At 45.0% G+C, this 20,379-nt stretch overlaps 1 protein-coding gene across 1 annotated transcript in view; it reads right to left on the bottom strand.

Moving 5' to 3' along the window:
• Positions 1-20,379, bottom strand: part of LOC139753528 (solute carrier family 22 member 13-like) — a 280,737-nt gene that overhangs the window by 66,279 nt on the left and 194,079 nt on the right. Inside the window, exon 9 of the mRNA XM_071670175.1 lies at positions 8,778-8,947. Within this exon, the coding sequence (XP_071526276.1) occupies positions 8,778-8,947 (170 nt within the window). The remainder of the gene's footprint in view (positions 1-8,777; positions 8,948-20,379) is intronic.

Genomic DNA, 20,379 nt, shown 5'->3' with positions numbered 1-20,379 from the left:
AGGGTTAATAATTCACCCCTCACCATTAGGGATTGTGGTTCACCATCATCCACAAGGGAAACTAACTCACCACCCACTGCTAGGGTTAATGACTCACCACCCACCACGAGGGATGCTGGCTCATCACTCGACACTGGGGATGTAGATATACCACCCACCACTAGGAATGCTGGCTCACCACACAGCACAAGGGATGTTGAGTAACTATCCACCACTGGGGATGCTCGCTCTCTATCCACCACTAGGGATGATGACTAACCACCCACCTTTAGGAATGCTGGCTCACCATCCTCCATTAGGGATGATGACTCACCAGCAACCACTAGGGATGCTGGTTCAACACCCACCACTAGGGTTGATGACCTACCATTTACCGCTAGGTAAGTTAGCTCAACACCCACATCCAGGAATGCAAACTCTCCACCCATCACTTGGGATGATGACTTAGTATCCGCCACTAGGAATGCTCGCTCACTATCCACCACCAGGGATTGTGACTCACCACCCACCAAGAGGGAGGGTGATTCAACACCCACCACAAGGGATGTTGGCTCATCTCCCACCAATAAGGATGCTTGTTCACTACCCTTCACTGGGGAAGCTGATTCACCACCCACTACTAGAGTTCATGGGTCACCACTCATCACTAGGGTTGATTATCTACCACCCACCACAAGGGATCCTAGCTCACCACCCACCATTACGGATGTTGGCCCGTTACGGAAACTGACTCACCACCCATAACTAGGGTTGATGTCTCCCCACTCACCACTAGACATGCTGGTTTACCACCCACCACCAAGAATGCTAGCTCACCACCCACCAATAGGGATGATGACTACCACCCATTGCTAGGTATACTTGCTCAACACCCACCACCAGGGATGCTGGATCACCACCCATCACTAGAAATGATGACATACCATCCAAAACTAGGGTTGATGTCTCACCACTCACCACTAGACATGCTGGTTTACCACCCACCACCAGGGATGCTAGCTCACCACCCACCAATAGGGATGATGACTCACCACCCATCGTTAGGTATGCTTGCTCAACACCCACCACCAGGGATGCTGGATCACCACCCATCACTAGAAATGATGACTCACCTCCTACAACTAGGGATGCTGTCACACTACCCTCCACAAGGAAGCTAGCTCATAGCCCACCACAAGGGATTCTGGCTCATCATCCACCATCAAGGAAGCTGACTCACTACCACCCACTAGGGAAGCTGGCTTACCACCCTTCAAAAGGGATGCTGGCTCACCGCCCACCACTGGGGATGCTGGCTCACCGCCCAAGACTAGGGAAACCGGCTCACAACCCACCACTAAGGGATGCTAGTTCAACGCCCACTATCAGGGATGGTGGCGCACCACCCTCCAAAACTGAAACTGACTCACCACCCACTGCTAGGGTTATTGACTCACCACCCTCCGCTAGGGATGATGCCTTACTTCCCACCACTAGGGATGCTGGCTCACCACCCGCCAGTGGGCATGATGACTCACCACCCACCACTAGGGAAGGTGACTCATTATTCACAACTAGGGATGCTTGCTCTCTATTTACCACTATGGATGATGACTAACCACTCTCCATTAGGGATGATGGCTCGCCACCCACCAAGAGGGATGCTGGCTTACCATCCTCCGCTAGGGAAAATGATTCACCATTTTCTACTAATAGGGTTGATGTCTCACCATCCACCACTAGGTAAGCTGGTCTACGCCCACCACTAGGAATGGAATGCTGGCTCACCACCCAGCAACAGGGATGATGATTCACCACCCACCACAGAGGATCCTAGCTTACCACTCATCAATAAGGATCATGACTCACTACCCACACAATGGTTGATGACTCACCACCCACTACTAGGGATGCTGATTCACCACCCACCACTAGGGATGATGACTTACTACCCACCTAGAGGGAGGGTGACCCAACACCCACCACTAAGGATGCTGGCTCACCACTCTTCACTGGGGAAGCTCGCTCATCACCCTCCACTAGAGTTGATGGCTCATCACCCCCCACCACAGATGATGATTCAACAACGACTACAAGGAATTCTAATTCACCACCCACCATTAGGAATGCTGGCTCACAACCTTCGCTTGGGAAACTGACTCACCGCCCACTACTAGGTTTGATATCTCACCACCCACCGCTAGCGATGCTAGTTTTCCACCCACTAGGGATTATGATTCACCACCCATCGTTAGGTATGCTTGCTCAGCATCCATCACTAGAGGTGCTGGCCCAACACCGACCATTAGAAATGATGACTCTCCACCACCCACTAGGAAAGCTGGCTTACTACCATTCACTAGGGTTGCTGGGTCATCGCCCACCACTAGCAATGCTAGCTCACCGCCCAAGACTAGGGAAACTGGCACACCACCCTCCATTAAGGATGTTGAATCACCGCCCACCATTAGGGATAGTAGCTCAACATCCTTCAAAAGAGAAACTGACTCACCACCCACTGATAGAATTAATGACTCACCACCATCCAATAGGGATACTGGCTTACCACCCACCACTAGGAATGCTGGCTCCCCACCCGCCACTTGGCATGATGACACGCCACCTACCACTAGGGATGCCGGCTCACCATCCACCACTAGGGAAGATGACTTACTATTCACATCAAGGTATGCTTTCTCTGTTTACCACTAGGGATTATGAGCAACCACCCTTGATTAGGGATGCTGGCCAAGCACCCACCACAAGGGATGCTAGATCACCGCCACCATTAGGATGGTGGCTCACCACTTTCCGAAAGGGAAACTGACTCACCACCCACTGCCAGGGATAATGACTCACCACCCACCACTAGGGATGCTGGCTTACCACCCACCACTAGGGATGCTGGCTCACCACCCTCCACTAGGCATGATGACTCACCACTCGCCACTTGGGATGCTGGCTTACCACCCACCAAGAGGGGAGATGACTCACTATTCATAAATCAGGATGATCGCTCTCTATTTATCACTAGGGATGATGACTAACCACTCTCCATTAGGGATGCTGGCTCACCAACCTCCGCACGGAAAAAATGACTCTCCACCGACTACTTGGGTTGATGTCTCACCATCCAACACTAGGGATGATTAACCACCCACCATTAGGATGTTGGCTCACCATCCACCACTAGGGATGTTGACTCACCGCCCAACACTAGGGATGCTGGCTCACCACCCACATCTAGCGATGGTGACTCACCACCCATCACTAGATTGCTTTCTCAACACCCCCACTACTATGGATGCTTGCTCACTACCCTCACTAGGGATTCTGACTCACCACTCACCAGTTGGAATGATGAATCACCACCCACCACTAGGGACGCAGGTTCACCATCCGCCACTAGAGATGATGACTCACCACCCATCACTAGTGATGATGACCCACCATCCACCATTAGAAATGAAAAATCGTCATCCACCACTAGGGATGCTGGCTCACCACTCATCACTATGGATGCTGGCTCATCACACATCACTAAGGAAGCTGACTCATCATGCTCATCAGAGTTGATGACCCGCCGCCCACCACTAGGGATGCCGGTTCACCATCCATCAATTGAAATGATGACTCACCACCCACCACTAGGGATGAATACACACCACCAAATACTAAGGAATCTGACTCACTACCAACCGCTAGGGAAATTGATTCATCAGCCACTACGAGGGTAGATGTCTCACCACCCATCACTAGGGATGCTGCTTTATCACCCACCACTAGGGATGCTGGCTCACCACCCACCACTAAGGATGATAGCTCACTATCCATTACTAGGTATGCTCGCTCTCCATCCATAACCAGGGATGAAGACTCACCACTCACCACTAAGGATGATTGCTCCCCATCCTCCATTAGGGATGCCTGCCCACCACCCACCAATATTGATGCTGGCTCACCGCCCACCATTAGGGATGCTGGTTCACCACTAAGGATGTTCACTCATTATAAACCACTGGGGATGGTGACTAACCACCCACCACAAGGGATGCTGGCCTACTACTCACCATCAGGGATGATGACTCAGCACCTTACATTGGGGTTGCTTTCTCGGAACACACCACTATGGATAATGAGTCACCAACCACAACTAGGGATGCTGGCTGGGCACCCACCCTTAGGGATGCTGGCTCATCGCTGATCACTAGGGATGTCGGCTAACCACTAAGGATGATAACTGAATAACCTCCATTAGGGGTGATGACACATCATACACCCCTAAGGATGCTGACGCACCATCTCCCATTTGGGTTGCTGGCCCACCGCCCACCACTAGGGATATAGGCTCATCACCTACCACTAGGATGACCTCTCATCACCAACCACTAGGGACGCCGGTTCACCATCCACCACTGGGGATGCTGGCTCACCACCCCCACATGGGATGCTGGCTCACCACCAACCACTGGGGATGCTGTCTCACCACCATTCACGAGGGAAACTTACTGACCACTGATGATGTTGATTCACCACCCAACACTAGGGATGCTGGATCACCACCTACCATTAGGGATGCTGGCTCGATTAAACGGGTCTACCACTTTCTATAGGAACGACTCCCAGGACTGGTATCTCACACCCACTAGGTGTAGCTCACTCACCACTAGGATGTGGCTCACACCCATAGGGATGAGACCTCCACCACCACTAGGGATGCGACTCACCACCTCATTAGGGAACTGCTCACCACCCCCCTAGGGATGTGACTCACACCATACTAAGAGCTGCTTACCACCACCACCAGGATCTGGCTCCACCTCCCATTGGGAATGACTCACCACCACCTAAGTTGCTCAACCACCACCACTAGGGAGTGCTCACCACCCACCACAGACTGATTCACCACTCACACAGGGATGATGGCACCACACACCACTAGGATGCCGGCTAACCACCACATAGGGATTCTTTCCATCCATTAGGATGCTGGCTCACCAACCACCACTAGGGATGGCCACTCGTCACCAACCACTAGAGATGCTGGCTCACCACCCACCACTAGGTATGTTGGCTCACCACCCTTTTCTAAGGAAAGTTACTCACCACTCACCACTAGGGTTGTTGACTCACCATCCAACACTAGGTATGCTGGCTCACTACCTCACCATTAGAAATGCTGGCTCACCACCCACCATTAGAGATGCTGGCTCACCACCCACCATTAGAAATGCTGGCTCACAACCCTCCACTAGGGAAACTGATCCACTATCCATCACTAAGGTTGTTGTTTCACCAACCCCTACTAGGGATGTTGTCTTACCACCATTCACTAAGGATGCTGGATCACTACCCACCACAAGGGATGCTGGCTCACCACCCACCATTGGGGATGATGACTCTCCACTCTCCAGTAAGGATGCTGGCTCACCACTCACCACTAGGGAGGAGGGCTCACTATTCACCAGTAGGGATGGTCGCTTTCTATGCATCACTAGGATGATAACTAACCACCCATCATTAGGGATGCTGGCTTGAACTCTCCATTAGGGAAACCGACTCACCACCTATTCTTAGGGTTGATGGTTCACCACTCACCACTAGAGATGTTGGCTTACCACTCACCACTAAGGAAGAGGACTCACTATTCACCAGTAGGGATACTCGCTCTCTGTGCACCACTAAGGATGATAACTAACCATCCATTATTAGAGTTGATGTCTCACCACTCACCGCTAGGGATGCTGGCTGGACTCCCGTCACCAGAAATGATGACTCAACATACACCACTAGGGATGTCGGCTCACCACAGAGCACTAGGGATGATGATTCACTATCCACCACTAGGGATGATGACTCACTATCCATCACTAGGGATGATGGCTAACCACTTAACTTGAGGGATGTTGGCTCACCATCCACCACTAGGGATGATGACTCACCACCCAACACTAGGGATGCTGGCTCAACACCCACCACTAGGGATGATGACTATCCTCCAGTTCGCTCAATATCCACCATGGGGATGATGACTATCCTCCAGTTCGCTCAATATCCACCATGGGGATGAAGACAACTAACCATCCACCACTAGGGATGCTGGCCCAATACCTACCACTAGGGATTATGACTCACCGCCTCACGCTAGGGATGCTGGCTCACAACACACCACTATGGATGATGACTCACCAACCATAACTAGGGATGCTGACTGGACACCCAACCCGGGGGATCCTGGCTTACCACCAATCATTAGGGATGCCGGCTAACCACCCATTACTGTGGATGATGACTCGTTATCCTCCACCATCACTAGGGATGCTGGTTCACCACACACCACCAGGGATGATGACTCACCTACCATCACTAGGAATGCTGGCTCCCCACCCACCACCAGTGATGATGACTCCTGATGAACCATTACGGATACTGGCTCAACCAACGATAGGGATGATGACTCACCACCTACCTTTAGGAATAATGGATCACCACCCACCTTTAGGGATCCAGGCTCACTACCCACCGTTAGGGTTGATGACTCATCACCCACCACTAGGGATGCTGGCTTGCCACCTACCACCAGGGATGTTGGCTCACCTCCCACTAGGGATGATGACTCACCACCCATCACTCGGTAAGCTTGCTCAACACCCACCACTAGAGATGTTTGTTCACCACCCACCACAAGAAATGATGACTCACCACCCACCGCTAGGGATGATGAATCACCAGTCACTACTAGAGAGGTTGGCTTACAGCCCACCGCCAGGTATGCTGGCTCACCACACTTCATTAAGGAAGCTGACTCACCATCCATTACTAGGGTTTATGACTCACCACCCACCACTAGAGATGGTGGCTCATCATCCACCATTTGGGATGCTGGCTTGCAACTTACCACTATGGATGATGGCTCACCACTAGGATTGCTGGCTCACTACCCACCACTAAGGATGCTGGCGCACCACCCCCAACTTGGGATGCTGGCGCACCGCCCACCACTAGGGATGCCGGCTCACCACCCACCACTAGGGATGACCACTTATCACTAACCACCAGGGATGCTGGCTACCACCCAGCACTTGGATTGCTAGCTCGCTATCCACCACTAGTGATCCTGGCTTACCATTCACCACTAGGGATGCCGGCTCACCATCCACCACAAGGGAAGAGGTCTCACTATTCACCAGTAGGGATGCTTGCCCTCTATTCACCACAAGGGATGATGACTAACCACCCACCATTAGGGATACTGGCTCACCACTCACCACTAGGGATGCCGGCTCACCATCCTCCATTGGGGAAACGGACTCACCACCCACTCACTATTAGGGTTGATGTTTCACCACTCACCATTAGGGATGCTGGCTCACCATCTACCACTAGAATTGATGACTCACTACCCACCACTAGGGATGCCGGCTCACCACAGAGCACTAGGGATGATGACTCACAATCCACCACAGGGGATGCTCGCTTTCTATCCACCATTAGGGATGATGACTAACTACCCACCTTTAGGGATGCCGGCTGACCACCCATCACTAGGGATGATGACTCATCACCCAACACTAGGGATGTTGGCTTACCATCGACCACTGGATGATGATTCACCATTCACCACTAGGGATGCCTGTTCACCACTGGCCAATACGGTTGATGCTTCACCACCCACCACTAGGTATGCTTGCTCAGCACCCACCGCTAGGTACGTTTGCTCACCATCCACCAGTAGGAATGCTGGATCACCTTGCACCACTAGGGATGATGACTAACCACTCGCCACTAGGGATGCTGGTTCACCATCCATTATTTGGGATGATGATTCACTACCCACCACTCGTGATAATGACTCACCACCCACACCAAGGATGAAGACTCGCTACCCACCACTAGGGATGCTGGCTCACCGCCCATACCAGGAATGCCGACACCGCCTACCACTTGGGTTGATGACTCACCACCCACCACTAGGGATGATGGCTCATCATACACATTAGGGATGCTAGCTCCCCACTCACCACTAGGGATACTGGCCCACCACCTACCACAAGGAATGTTGGCTCCCCAACCACCACTAGGGATGCTGTCTCACCAACTACTTCTAGGAATGCTGGCTTAACTCCCACCACTAGGGACGCTAGCTCACCACCTACCACTAGGGATGTTGGCTCCCCACCAACCACTAGGGATGCTGTCTCATCAACTACTACTAGGAATGCTGGCTTAACTTCCACCACTAGAAATGCTGCCTCACCACCTACCACTGGATGCTGGCTCACCATCTATCACCAGGGATGCTGGCTCACCATCTGCCACTAGGGATGTTGGCTCCCAACCAGCTACTAGGAATGCCGGCACTCCACTTACCACTCGGGATGCTTGCTTACCACCCACCACTAGGGATGCTGGCTCACCACTTACCACTAGGGACGTTTGCTCCCCACGCACCACTAGGGATGCTGGCTCACCACTTACCACTAGGGATGCTTGGTCACCACCAACTACAAGGGATGCTGGGACCTCACCCACCACTAGGGATGCTGGCTTACCTACCACCATTAGGGTGCTGGCTCATCACCTACCACTATGGATGTTTGCTCACCAACCTCCACTAGGGATGCTGGCTCCCCACCCACCAGTAGGGAAGCTGGCTCACCACCTGCCAATAGAGATAGTGGCTCACCATCCACCACTAGAAAGGCTGTTATGCGGCCCTGTTCTAGTGAGGCTGGTTCACCACCCACCTCTAGGAGAAGCTAACTTACCACGCTTAACAACGGGAGGTCGACACCCACCTTCAGGAAGATATAGAATGTAGGTCAAAAGAAGGATGGAGATGGCGGAGAATAAGAACAGGAAGGACATAGTTCCGACCTTGCCCAGGAATACGATAGCTGGCCATAAGAGCAGGTAGGACGGTACCTCCATGAGCCCTCCAAAGAAGATGTAGATGTAAGGATCCACGCTGAGAAGAACACCTCAAGATTAGTAAAGGATCAACAGTCATATACAATCTACACAGACTGTAAAGAGTAAGCAGGTAACAAAAAAATGTATTACCTTGTAAAGAAATTCCCTGCTAAAAGAAACTAGAAATCTTTACTCATCTTTTCTTTCTAACTGGAGAGCAGCTGACTGGATACAACCATGAAAAATCTATTGTGACTGAACTCTTACCAGTATTAGTAAAATTTTTTCGTATGTACAGTTGAGCTTTTTATGAAGCAATGTTATCTTTATGATTGTGATTCTAGTTATGGGATTTCTTTGTAACTCGAAAAGGATTTCTGCGTCGTTAAAAGATGTCGAGGGGACCTTGCAACTTTCACACACTCGTCTAAACTCAGTCAGCAATTTCTCCACTCATAACTGCCACCAGTGCTGTGTCAACAGCCAACAACAACTGACTCACTTTCCAGGTCCCCTTATCCCTTACAGACCGCAAGCTCGCCCCTCCCTCTAAGAGTCTTGTAATTACCTTCCTCATCACAATACCCTTAAACAAATTAAACAACCATGGTGACATCACACACCCCTGTTGCAGAGCTTCCCTCTTCCAACTCGTACACACGTCTTAGGGCTTTGATAAAAGCGTCCTACAGCTTCGAAAAGCTTGTTAGACTTATCATATCAACTCTATCATGTACTTCCTCAAGTCATAAGTCCCACATATAAATCTTATTTCTTTATGTATTTTTCACTCATTGTTTAAAGCAAACACCTGATCCAAACATCCTCTACCATTTCTGAAACCACACTGTTTCTCCTTGGTCTGATACTCCTCTGCACATGATTTCATCCTCTCAGTCGCTACTCTTCCCCACAACTTACGAGGTATACGCAACAAAGTTATGCGTCGGTAGTTTGACCACTCACCTTTATCTCCTTTGGCTTTATACAGTGATACTATACATGCGCTCCGCTAATACTTTGAAACCTCACCATGATCCATACATACAATGAAATGTAAAATTAGTCATCCCGTTTCGTAAGAAATTCCAACGCGAAACCATCCCTACCCTCTGCTTTGCCCCATTTCACCTTACGTAACACTCAGGCAGTGTGAATTGTGTGCATGGGTATATATGTATGTGTCTGTGTGTGTATATATATGTGTACATTGAGATGTATAGGTATGTATATTTGCGTGTGTGGGCGTGTGTGTGTGTACATTGTGTATGGGGGTGGGTTGGGCCATTTCTTTCGTCTGTTTCCTTGCGCTACCTCGCAAACGCGGGAGACAGCGACAAAGCAAAATAAAAAAAAATTGATATATATATATATATATATATATATATATATATATATATATATATATATATATATATGTATATATATATATATATATATATATATATATATATATATATATATATATATATATATATATATATATATATATATATATATATATATATATATATATATATTTATTTATTTATATATATATATATATATATATATATATATATATATATATATATATATATATATATTTATTTATTTATATATATATGTGTGTGTGTGTGTGTGTATGTATATTTGTGCTCCTCCCGATCTCACTTCGCACACCAAAACACTCTATATCTGCCACTCTATCATTAAACATTCGGCAAACCTTGAAAATCCTCCCCCCATCTCCCTCTCACTTCACCACTCCTTGTTATTACCTCCCCATTTGCCCCCTTCACCGATTTACCCATTTGTTCTCTTGTCTTATATACTTACATACATTCACCTTCTTCCATAACATATTCTTATTCTCCCTAAAATTTAGTGATACTCTTTCACCCTAACTCTCATTCGCCCTCTTTCTCACTTAGTGCACCTTTCTTTTGGCTTCCTTTCTTTTTTCTTTTATACATCCCCTAGTCATTTGTATTATTACCCTGCAAGAATCGCCAAAATGTTTCTCTCCCTTCTCATTCACAACCAGTCTTACTTTTTCATCCCACCACTCACTACCCATTCTAATCTGCCCATCTCCCACCTCTCTCATGCCACAGGCATCTTTTGCGCAGGCCATCACTGCTTCCCTAAATACATCCCATTCCTCCAACACTCCCCTTACGTGATTTTCTCTCACCTTTTTCCATTTTGCACTCAATCTTTTCTGGTGCTCCCTTACTCAAGCCTCCTTTCCAATCTCATTTACTCTCACCAATCTCTTCACCCCAAGATTCCCTCTTTTTTGAGAACCTCTACAAATCATCATCTTCGCCTCCACAAGATAATGATCAGACATCCCTCGAGTTGCCCGTGTCAGCACATTCACATCGAAAAGTCACTCTTTCACGCACCTATCAATTAACCCGTAATCCAATAACGCTCTCTAGCCATCTGTTCTACTTACACACTTATACTTATGTATATCTCTCTTTTTGACACAGGTATTACCAATCACCAGTTCTTTTTCAGCACACAAATCTGCAAGCTCTTCACCATATCCTTTTACAACACTGAACGCCCCATGTACACCAATTATACCCTCTACTGTCATATTACTCACCTTTGAATACAAATCACAAATCACTATAACCCGGTCTCCATCATCAAAGCTGCTAACATACTCACTCAGCTGCTCCCAAAGCACCTTCCTCTCATGATCTTTCTTCTCATGACCAGATAGCTAGACCTCAATAATCACCCATCTCTCTTCATTTACTCTCAGTTTCACCCATATCGATCTACAGTTTACTTTCTTACACTCTATTACATACTCTCACAATATCGTGCTTCAGGAGTAGTACCACTCCTTCCTTTGCTCTTGTCCTCTCACCAACCCCTGACTTTACTACCAAGACATACCGAAACCACTCTTCCACTTTGCTCTTTAGCTTCGCTTCACTCAGAGCCAAAACATCCAGGTTCCTTTCCTCAAACATACTGCCCCTCTCTCCTTTATTCTCATCTTGGTTACATCCACACACAATCAGACACCCCAGTCTGAGCTGTGGGAGAGGATTAGCACTTCCCGCATGATTCCTTCTATTTTCCCTTTAAATAGTTAGAATACAAGGAGGAGAAGGGTTCTAGCCCCCTGCTCCCGTCATCTTTAGTCTCCTTCTACGACGCGCGGGAAATGTGTGGGAATTATACTTTTTCCCCTATCCCCATGAAGAATGATTGGGTGAGCAGAGAACAGGTAGTGAAAGCTTTGCGGGTGATGAAATCCGGCAAGGCGACGGGTTTGGATGGTATTGCAGTGGAATGTATTATGATAGGGGGTAACTATCTTGTCGACTGGTTGGTGAGGATATTCAATGTACGTATGTTTCACAGCAAAGTGCCTCAGGATTGGGGGAATGAATGCATAGCGCCATTGTACAAAGACAAAGGAGATGAAGGTGAGTGTTCAAATTACAGAGGTATAAGTTTGTTTAATATTTTTGAGAATTTAAACGGGAGGGTATTGATTGAGAGGGTCAAGGCATGTACAGAGCATCAGATTGGGGAAGAGCAGTGTGGTTTCAGAATTGGTAGAGGATGTGTGGATCAGGTGCTTGCTTTGAAGAATGTATGTGAGAAATACCTAGAAATCAGATGGATGTGTATGTAGCGTTTATGGATTTGTAGAATGCATATGTTGGAGTCAATAGAGATGCTCTGTGGAAGGTATTATATGGTATAGGAGTTAAGTTGCCAGAAGCAGTGAGAAGGTTTTATCGAGGATGTAAGACATGTGTACGAGTAGGAAGAAAGGAAACTGATTGATTCCCAGTGAATGTCGATTTGCGGCAGGGTTACGAGATTGTTTATGGATGGGGTTGTTAGGGAGGTGAATACAAGAGTTTTGGAGAGAGGGAAAGTATGTAGTCTGTTGTGGATGGGAGGGCTTGGAAAGCGAGTCAGTTCTTGTTCGCTGATGATACATCGCTGGTGCCTGATTTGTGTGAGAAATTGCAGAAGCTGGTGATTGAGTTTGGTAAAGTATGTCAAAGAATAGAGCTCAGAGTAATTGTAAATAAGAGCAAGGTTATTAGGTATAGTAGGATTGAGGGACAAGTCAATTGGGAGGTAAGTTTGAAAGGAGAAAAACTATAGGAAGTGAAGTATTTTAGTAATCTGGGAGCATATTTAACAGCGGCTGGAACCATGGAAGCGGAAGTAAGTCACAGGGTGGGAGAGGGGGCAAAAGTTTTGGGAGGCTTGAAAAATGTGTGGAAGGCGAGAAGATTATCTCGGAAAGCAAAAATGGGTATGTTTGAAGGAATAGTGGTTCCAACAATGTTATATGGTTGTGAGGCATGGACTATAGATAGGGGATTGTTGGAGGAGAGTGGATGTGTTGGAAATGAGACGTTTAAGGACAATATATGGTGTGAGGTGGTTTGATCGGGTAAGTATTGAAAAGGTAAGAGAGATGTGTGGTAATAAAAAAAAAGTGTTCTTGAGAGAGCAGAAGAGGGTGTATTGAAATGGTTTGGTCACATAGAGAGAATGAGTGAGTAAAGATTGACAAAGGATATATGTGTCAGAAGTGGAGGGAACAAGGAGAAGTGGGAGACCTAATTGGAGTGAAAGATTTTGAGCGATTGGGACCTTAACGTGCAGGATGGTGAGATACGTCAAAGGAATGAAGCAAACCGAAACGATGTCGTATACTGGGGATGACTTGCTGTCAGTGGATTGAACAAGGCCATGTGAAGAGTCTGGGGTAAACCATGAAAGTTTTGTGGGACCTGGATATGGAAAGGGAGCTGTGGTTTCGGATCAATATAGATGACAGCTAGATAATGAGTGTGAACGAATAAAGCCTTTGTTGTTTTTTCCTAGCGCTATCTCGCGCGCATACGGGGGAGAGGGGATGGTCATTTCATATGTGGCGAGGTGGCGTCGGGAATACATAAAGGCAGCAAGTATGAATCATATACATGTGTATATATGTATATGTCTGCATATGAATACGTTGAAATGTATAGGTATATATATGTGCTTCTGTGGATGTGTATGTATATACATGTCTATGTCGGTGGGTTGAGACATTTTTTCGTGTTTCCTTGCGCTACGTCGCTAACGCGAGAGACTGCGACAAAGTATTATATATATATATATATATATATATATATATATATATATATATATATATATATATATATATATATATATATATATATATATATATATATATATATATATAATATATATATATATATATATATATATATATATATTTATTTATATATCTTATTTATATTTATATATTTATTTAAATAATTATTATATATATATACATATATATATATATATATATATATATATACATATATATATATATATATATATATATATATATATATCATATTTCTTTATTATTTATTTTTTTTGCTTTGTCGCTGTCTCCCGTGTTAGCGAAGTAGCGCAAGGAAACAGACGAAAGAAATGACCCAGCCCACCCACATACACATGCATATACATACACGTCCACACACGCAAATATACATACCTATACATCTCAATGTACTCATATATATACACACAGACATATACCTATAAACACATGTACATAATTCATACTGTCTGCCTTTATTTATTCCCATCGGCACCTCGCCACACATGGAATAACAACCCCCTCCCCCCTCATGTGTGCGGGGTAGCGCTAGGAAAAGACAACCAAGGCCCAATTCGCGCACACTCAGTCTCTAGCAGTCATGAAATAATGCACCGAAACCACAGCTCCCTTCACACATCCAGGCACCACACAACTTTCCATGGTTTACCTCACACGCTTGACCTGCCCTAGTTCAATCCATTGACAGCAGGTCGACCCCGGTATACCACATCGTTCCAATTCACTCTATTCCAAGCACGCCTTTCACCCTCCTGCATGTTATGGCCCCGATCACTCAAAATCTTTTTCACTCCATCATTCCAACTCCAATTTGGTCTCCCACTTCTCGTTCCCTCCACCTCCGACACATATATCCTCTTGGTCAATCTTTCCTCACTCATTCTCTCCATGTGACCAAACCATTTCAAAACACCCTCTTCTGCTCTCTCAACCATACTCTTTTTATTTACACACATCTCTCTCACCCTTACATTACTTACTCGATCAAACCACCTCACACCACATTTTGTCCTCATACATCTCATTTCCAGCACATCCACCCTCCTGCGCACAACTCTATCCATAGCCCACGCCTCGCAACCATACAACATTGTTGGAACCACTATTCCTTCAAACATACCCATTTTTGCTTTCCGAAATAATGTTCTTGACTTCCAAACATTCTTCAAGGCTCCCAGAATTTTCGCTCCCTCCCCCACCCTACGATTCACTTCCGCTTCCATGGTTCCATCCGCTGTCAGATCCACTCCCAGATATCTAAAACACTTTACTTCCTCCAGTTTTTCTCCATTCAAACTTATCTCCCAATTGACTTTAACCTCAACCCTACTGTACCTAATAACCTTGCTCTTGTTTACGTTTACTTAACTTTCTTCTTTCACACACTTTACCAAACTCAGTCACCAGCTTCTGCAGTTTCTCATATGAATCAGCCACAAGCGCTGTATCATCAGCGAACAACTGACTCACTTCCCAAGCTCTCTCATCGACAACAGACTGCATACTTGCCCCTCTTTCCAAAACTCTTGCATTCACCTCCCCAACAACACCATCCATAAACAAATTAAACAACCATAGAGACATCACACACCCCTGCCGCAAACCTATATTCACTGAGAACCAATCACTTTCCTCTCTTCTTACACGTACATATGCCTTACATCCTCGATAAAACTTTTCACTGCTTCTAACAACTTCCCTCCCACACCATATATTCTTAATACCTTCCACAGAGCATCTCTATCAACTTTATAATATGCCTTCTCCAGATCCATAAATGCTACAGATAAATCCAATTGCTTTTCTAAGTATTTTTCACATACATTCTTCAAAGCAAACACCTGATTCACACATCCTCTACCACTTCTGAAACCACACTGCTCTTCCCCAATCTGATGCTCTGTACATGCCTTCACCCTCTCAATCAATACCCTCCCATAAAATTTACCAGGAATGCTCAACAAACTTATACCTCACTCTTATAACCTTTGCCTTTGTACAATGGCACTATGCAGGCATTCCGCCAATCCTCAGGAACCTCACCATGAATAATACATACATTAAATAACCTTACCAACCAGTCAACACTACAGTCACCCCCTTTTTTAATAAATTCCACTACAATACCTTCCAAACCTGCTGCCTTGCGAGCTTTCATCTTCCGCAAAGCTTTTAGTACCTCTTCTCTGTTTACCAAATCATTTTCCCTAACCCTCTCACTTTGCACACCACCTCGAGCAAAACACCCTATATCTGCCACTCTATCATAAAACACATTCAACAAACCTTGAAAATACTCACTCCATCTCCTTCTCACATCACCACTACTATATGTATATAAATATATATATATATATATATATATATATATATATATATATATATATATATATATATATATATATATATATATATATATATATATATATATATATATATATATATCTTCCGCAAAGCTTTTACTACCTCTTCTCTGTTTACCAAATCATTTTCCCCAACCCTCTCACTTTGCACACCACCTCGACCAAAACACCCTATATTTGCCACTCTATCATCAAACACATTTAACAAACCTTCAAAATACTCACTCCTCCTTCTCACATCACCACTACTTGTTATCACCTCCCCATTTGCGCCCTTCACTGAAGTTCCCATTTGCTCCCTTGTCTTACGCACTTTATTTACCTCCTTCCAGAACATCTTTTTATTCTCCCTAAAATTTAATGATACTCTCTCACCCCAACTCTCATTTGCCCTCTTTTTCACCTCTTGCACCTTTCTCTTGACCTCCTGTCTCTTTCTTTTATACATCTCCCACTCAATTTCATTTTTCCCTGCATAAATCGTCCAAATACCTCTCTCTCCTCTTTCACTAATAATCTTACTTCTTCATCCCACCACTCACTACCCTTTCTAATCAACCCACCTTCCACTCTTCTCATGCCACAAGCATCTTTTGCGCAATCTATCACTGATTCCCTAAATACATCCCATTCCTCCCCCACTCCCCTTCCTTCCATTGTTCTCACCTTTTTCCATTCTGTACTCAGTCTCCCCTTGTACTTCCTCACACAAGTCTCCTTCCCAAGCTCACTTACTCTCACCACCCTCTTCACCCCAACATTCAATCTTCACCTTAGCCTCCACATGATAATGATCAGACATCCCTCCTGTTGCACCTCTCAGCACATTAACATCCAAAAGTCTCTCTTTCGCGCGCCTGTCAATTAACACGTAATCCAATAACGCTCTCTGGCCATCTCTCCTACTTACATACGTATACTTATGTATATCTCGCTTTTTAAACTAGGTATTCCCAATCACCAGTACTTTTTCAGCACATAAATCTACAAGCTCTTCACCATTTCCATTTACAACACTGAACACCCCATGTATACCAATTATTCCCTCAACTGCCACACCCATCACTATAACCCGGTCTCGTGCATCAAAACCACCAACACACTCATTCAGCTGCTCCCAAAACACTTGCCTCTCATGATCTTTCTTCTTATGCCCAGGTGCATATGCACCAATAATCACCCATCTCTCTCCATCAACTTTCAGTTTTACACATATTAATCGAGAATTTACTTTCACGCGGGGAGTGCTCATCCTCCTCGAAGGCTCAGACTGGGGTGTCTAAATGTGTGTGGATGTAACCAAGATGTGAAAAAAGGAGAGATAGGTAGTATGTTTGAGGAAAGGAACCTGGATGTTTTGGCTCTGAGTGAAACGAAGCTCAAGGGTAAAGGGGAAGAGTGGTTTGGGAATGTCTTGGGAGTAAAGTCAGGGGTTAGTGAGAGGACAAGAGGATGGGAAGGAGTAGCAGTACTCCTGAAACAGGAGTTGTGAGAGTATGTGATAGAGTGTAAGAAAGTAAATTCTAGATTGATATGGGTAAAACTGAAAGTTGATGGAGAGAGATGGGTGATTATTGGTGCATATGCACGTGGGCATGAGAAGAAAGATCATGAGAGGCAAGTGTTTTGGGAGCAGCTGAATAAGTGTGTTAGTGGTTTTGATCCACAGGACCGGGTTATAGTGATGGGTGATTTGAATGCAAAGGTGAGTAATGTGGCAGTTGAGGGAATAATTGGTATACATTGAGTGTTCAGTTTTGTAAATGGAAATGGTGAAGAGCTTGTAGATTTATGTGCTGAAAAAGGGCTGGTGATTGGGAATACCTGGTTTAAAAAGCGAGATATACATAAGTATACATATGTAAGTAGGTGAGATGGCCAGAGAGCGTATTGGAATACGTTTTAATTGATAGACGCATGAAAGAGAGACTTTTGGATGTTTATGTGCTGAGAGGTGCAACTGGAGGGATGTCTGATCATTATCTGGTGGAGGCGAAGGTGAAGATTTGTGGGGGGTTTCAGAAAAGAAGAGAGAATGTTGGGGTGAAGAGAGTGGTGAGAGTAAGTGAGCTTGGGAAGGAGACTTGTGTGAGGAAATGCCAGGAGAGACTGAGTACAGAATGGAAAAAGGTGAGTACAAATGAGGTAAGGGGAATTGGGGAGGAATGGGATGTATTTAGGGAAGCAGTGATGGCTTGCGCGAAAGATGCTTGTGGCATGAGAAGCGTGGGAGGTGGGTTGATTAGAAAAGATAGTGAGTGGTGGGATGAAGAAGTAAGGTTATTAGTGAAAGAGAAGAGAGAGGCATTTGGACGATTTTTGCAGGGAAAAAATGCAAATGAGTGGGAGAGGTATGAAAGAAAGAGGCAGGAGGTCAAGAGAAAGGTACAAGAGGTGAAAAAGAGGGCAAATAAGAGTTGGGGTGAGACAGTATCATTAAATTTCAGGGAGAATAAAAAGATGTTTTGGAAGGAGGTAAATAAAGTGCGTAAGACAAGGGAGCAAATGGGAACTTCAGTGACGGGGGTTAATGAGAGGTGATAACAAGTAGTGGTGATGTGAGAAGGAGATGGAGTGAGTATTTTGAAGGTTTGTTGAATGTGTTTGATTATAGAGTGGCAGATATAGGGTGTTTTGGTCGAGGTAGTGTGCAAAGTGAGAGGGTTAGGGAAAATGATTTGGTAAATAGAGAAGAGGTAGTAAAAGCTTTACGGAAGATGAAAGCCGGCAAGGCAGCATGTTTGGATGGTTTTGCAGTGGAATTTATTAAAAAAGGGGGTGACTGTATTGTTGACTGGTTGGTAAGGTTGTTTAATGTATGTATGTAATATATATATATGGGAGCAGGGGGCTGGAAATCCTCCCCTCCCGTTTTTAGTTTTCCTAATGAAGGAACAGAAGAGGGGGCCAAGTGAGGATATTCTCTCAAAGGCTCAGTCCTCTGTTCTTAACGCTACCTTGCTAACGCGGGAAATGGCGAATAGTATGAAAAAGAAAAAAAAAAAAAAAAATATATTATATATATATATATATATATATATATATATATATATATATATATATATATATATATATATATATATATATATTCCTATGAGTCCACGGGGAAAATGAAACACGAAAAGTTCCCAAGTGCACTTTCGTGTAATAATCACTTCATCAGGGGAGACACATGAGAGGAATATAACAGTCAGTTGATATACATCGAAGAGACGAAGCTAGGACACCATTTGGTAAACATGTTATGTTCCTCTCATGTGTCTCCCCTGATGAAGTGATTATTACACGAAAGTGCACTTGGGAACATTTCGTGTTTCATTTTCACCGTGGACTCATAGGAATATTTTGATCACGCGCAACATTGTGATCCTTTCCAGCATATATATATATATATATATATATATATATATATATATATATATATATATATATATATATATATATATATATATATATATATATATATATGTATATTTTCTTTTTTTTAAACTATCCGCCATTTCCCGCATTAGCGAGGTAGCGTTAAGAACAGAGGACTGGGCCTTTGTGGATTATCCTCACCTGGCCCCCCTCTGTTCCTTCTTTTAGAAAATTAAAAAAAAGAAAAAAAAAAAGAGAGGGGAGGATTTCCAGCCTCCCGCTCCCTATATATATATATATATATATATATATATATTATCCCTGGGGATAGGGGAGAAAGAATACTTCCCACGTATTCCCTACGTGTCGTAGAAGGCGACTAAAAGGGAAGGGAGCGGGGGGCTGGAAATCCTCCCTCTCTTCTTTTTTTTTTTTTTTTAATTTTCCAAAAGAAGGAACAGAGAAGAGGGCCAGGTGAGGATATTCCCTCAAAGGCCCAGTCCTCTGTTCTTAACGCTACCTCGCTATCGCGGGAAATGGCGAATAGTATGAAAAAAAAAAAAAATATATATATATATATAATATATATATATATATATATAT

Source organism: Panulirus ornatus, chromosome 14 (assembly GCF_036320965.1).
Source record: "Panulirus ornatus isolate Po-2019 chromosome 14, ASM3632096v1, whole genome shotgun sequence".
NCBI classification, from domain to species: Eukaryota; Metazoa; Arthropoda; class Malacostraca; order Decapoda; family Palinuridae; genus Panulirus; species Panulirus ornatus.
Note: the sequence above shows the minus strand (reverse complement) of the source record. Positions and strands in the feature narration are given on the sequence as shown.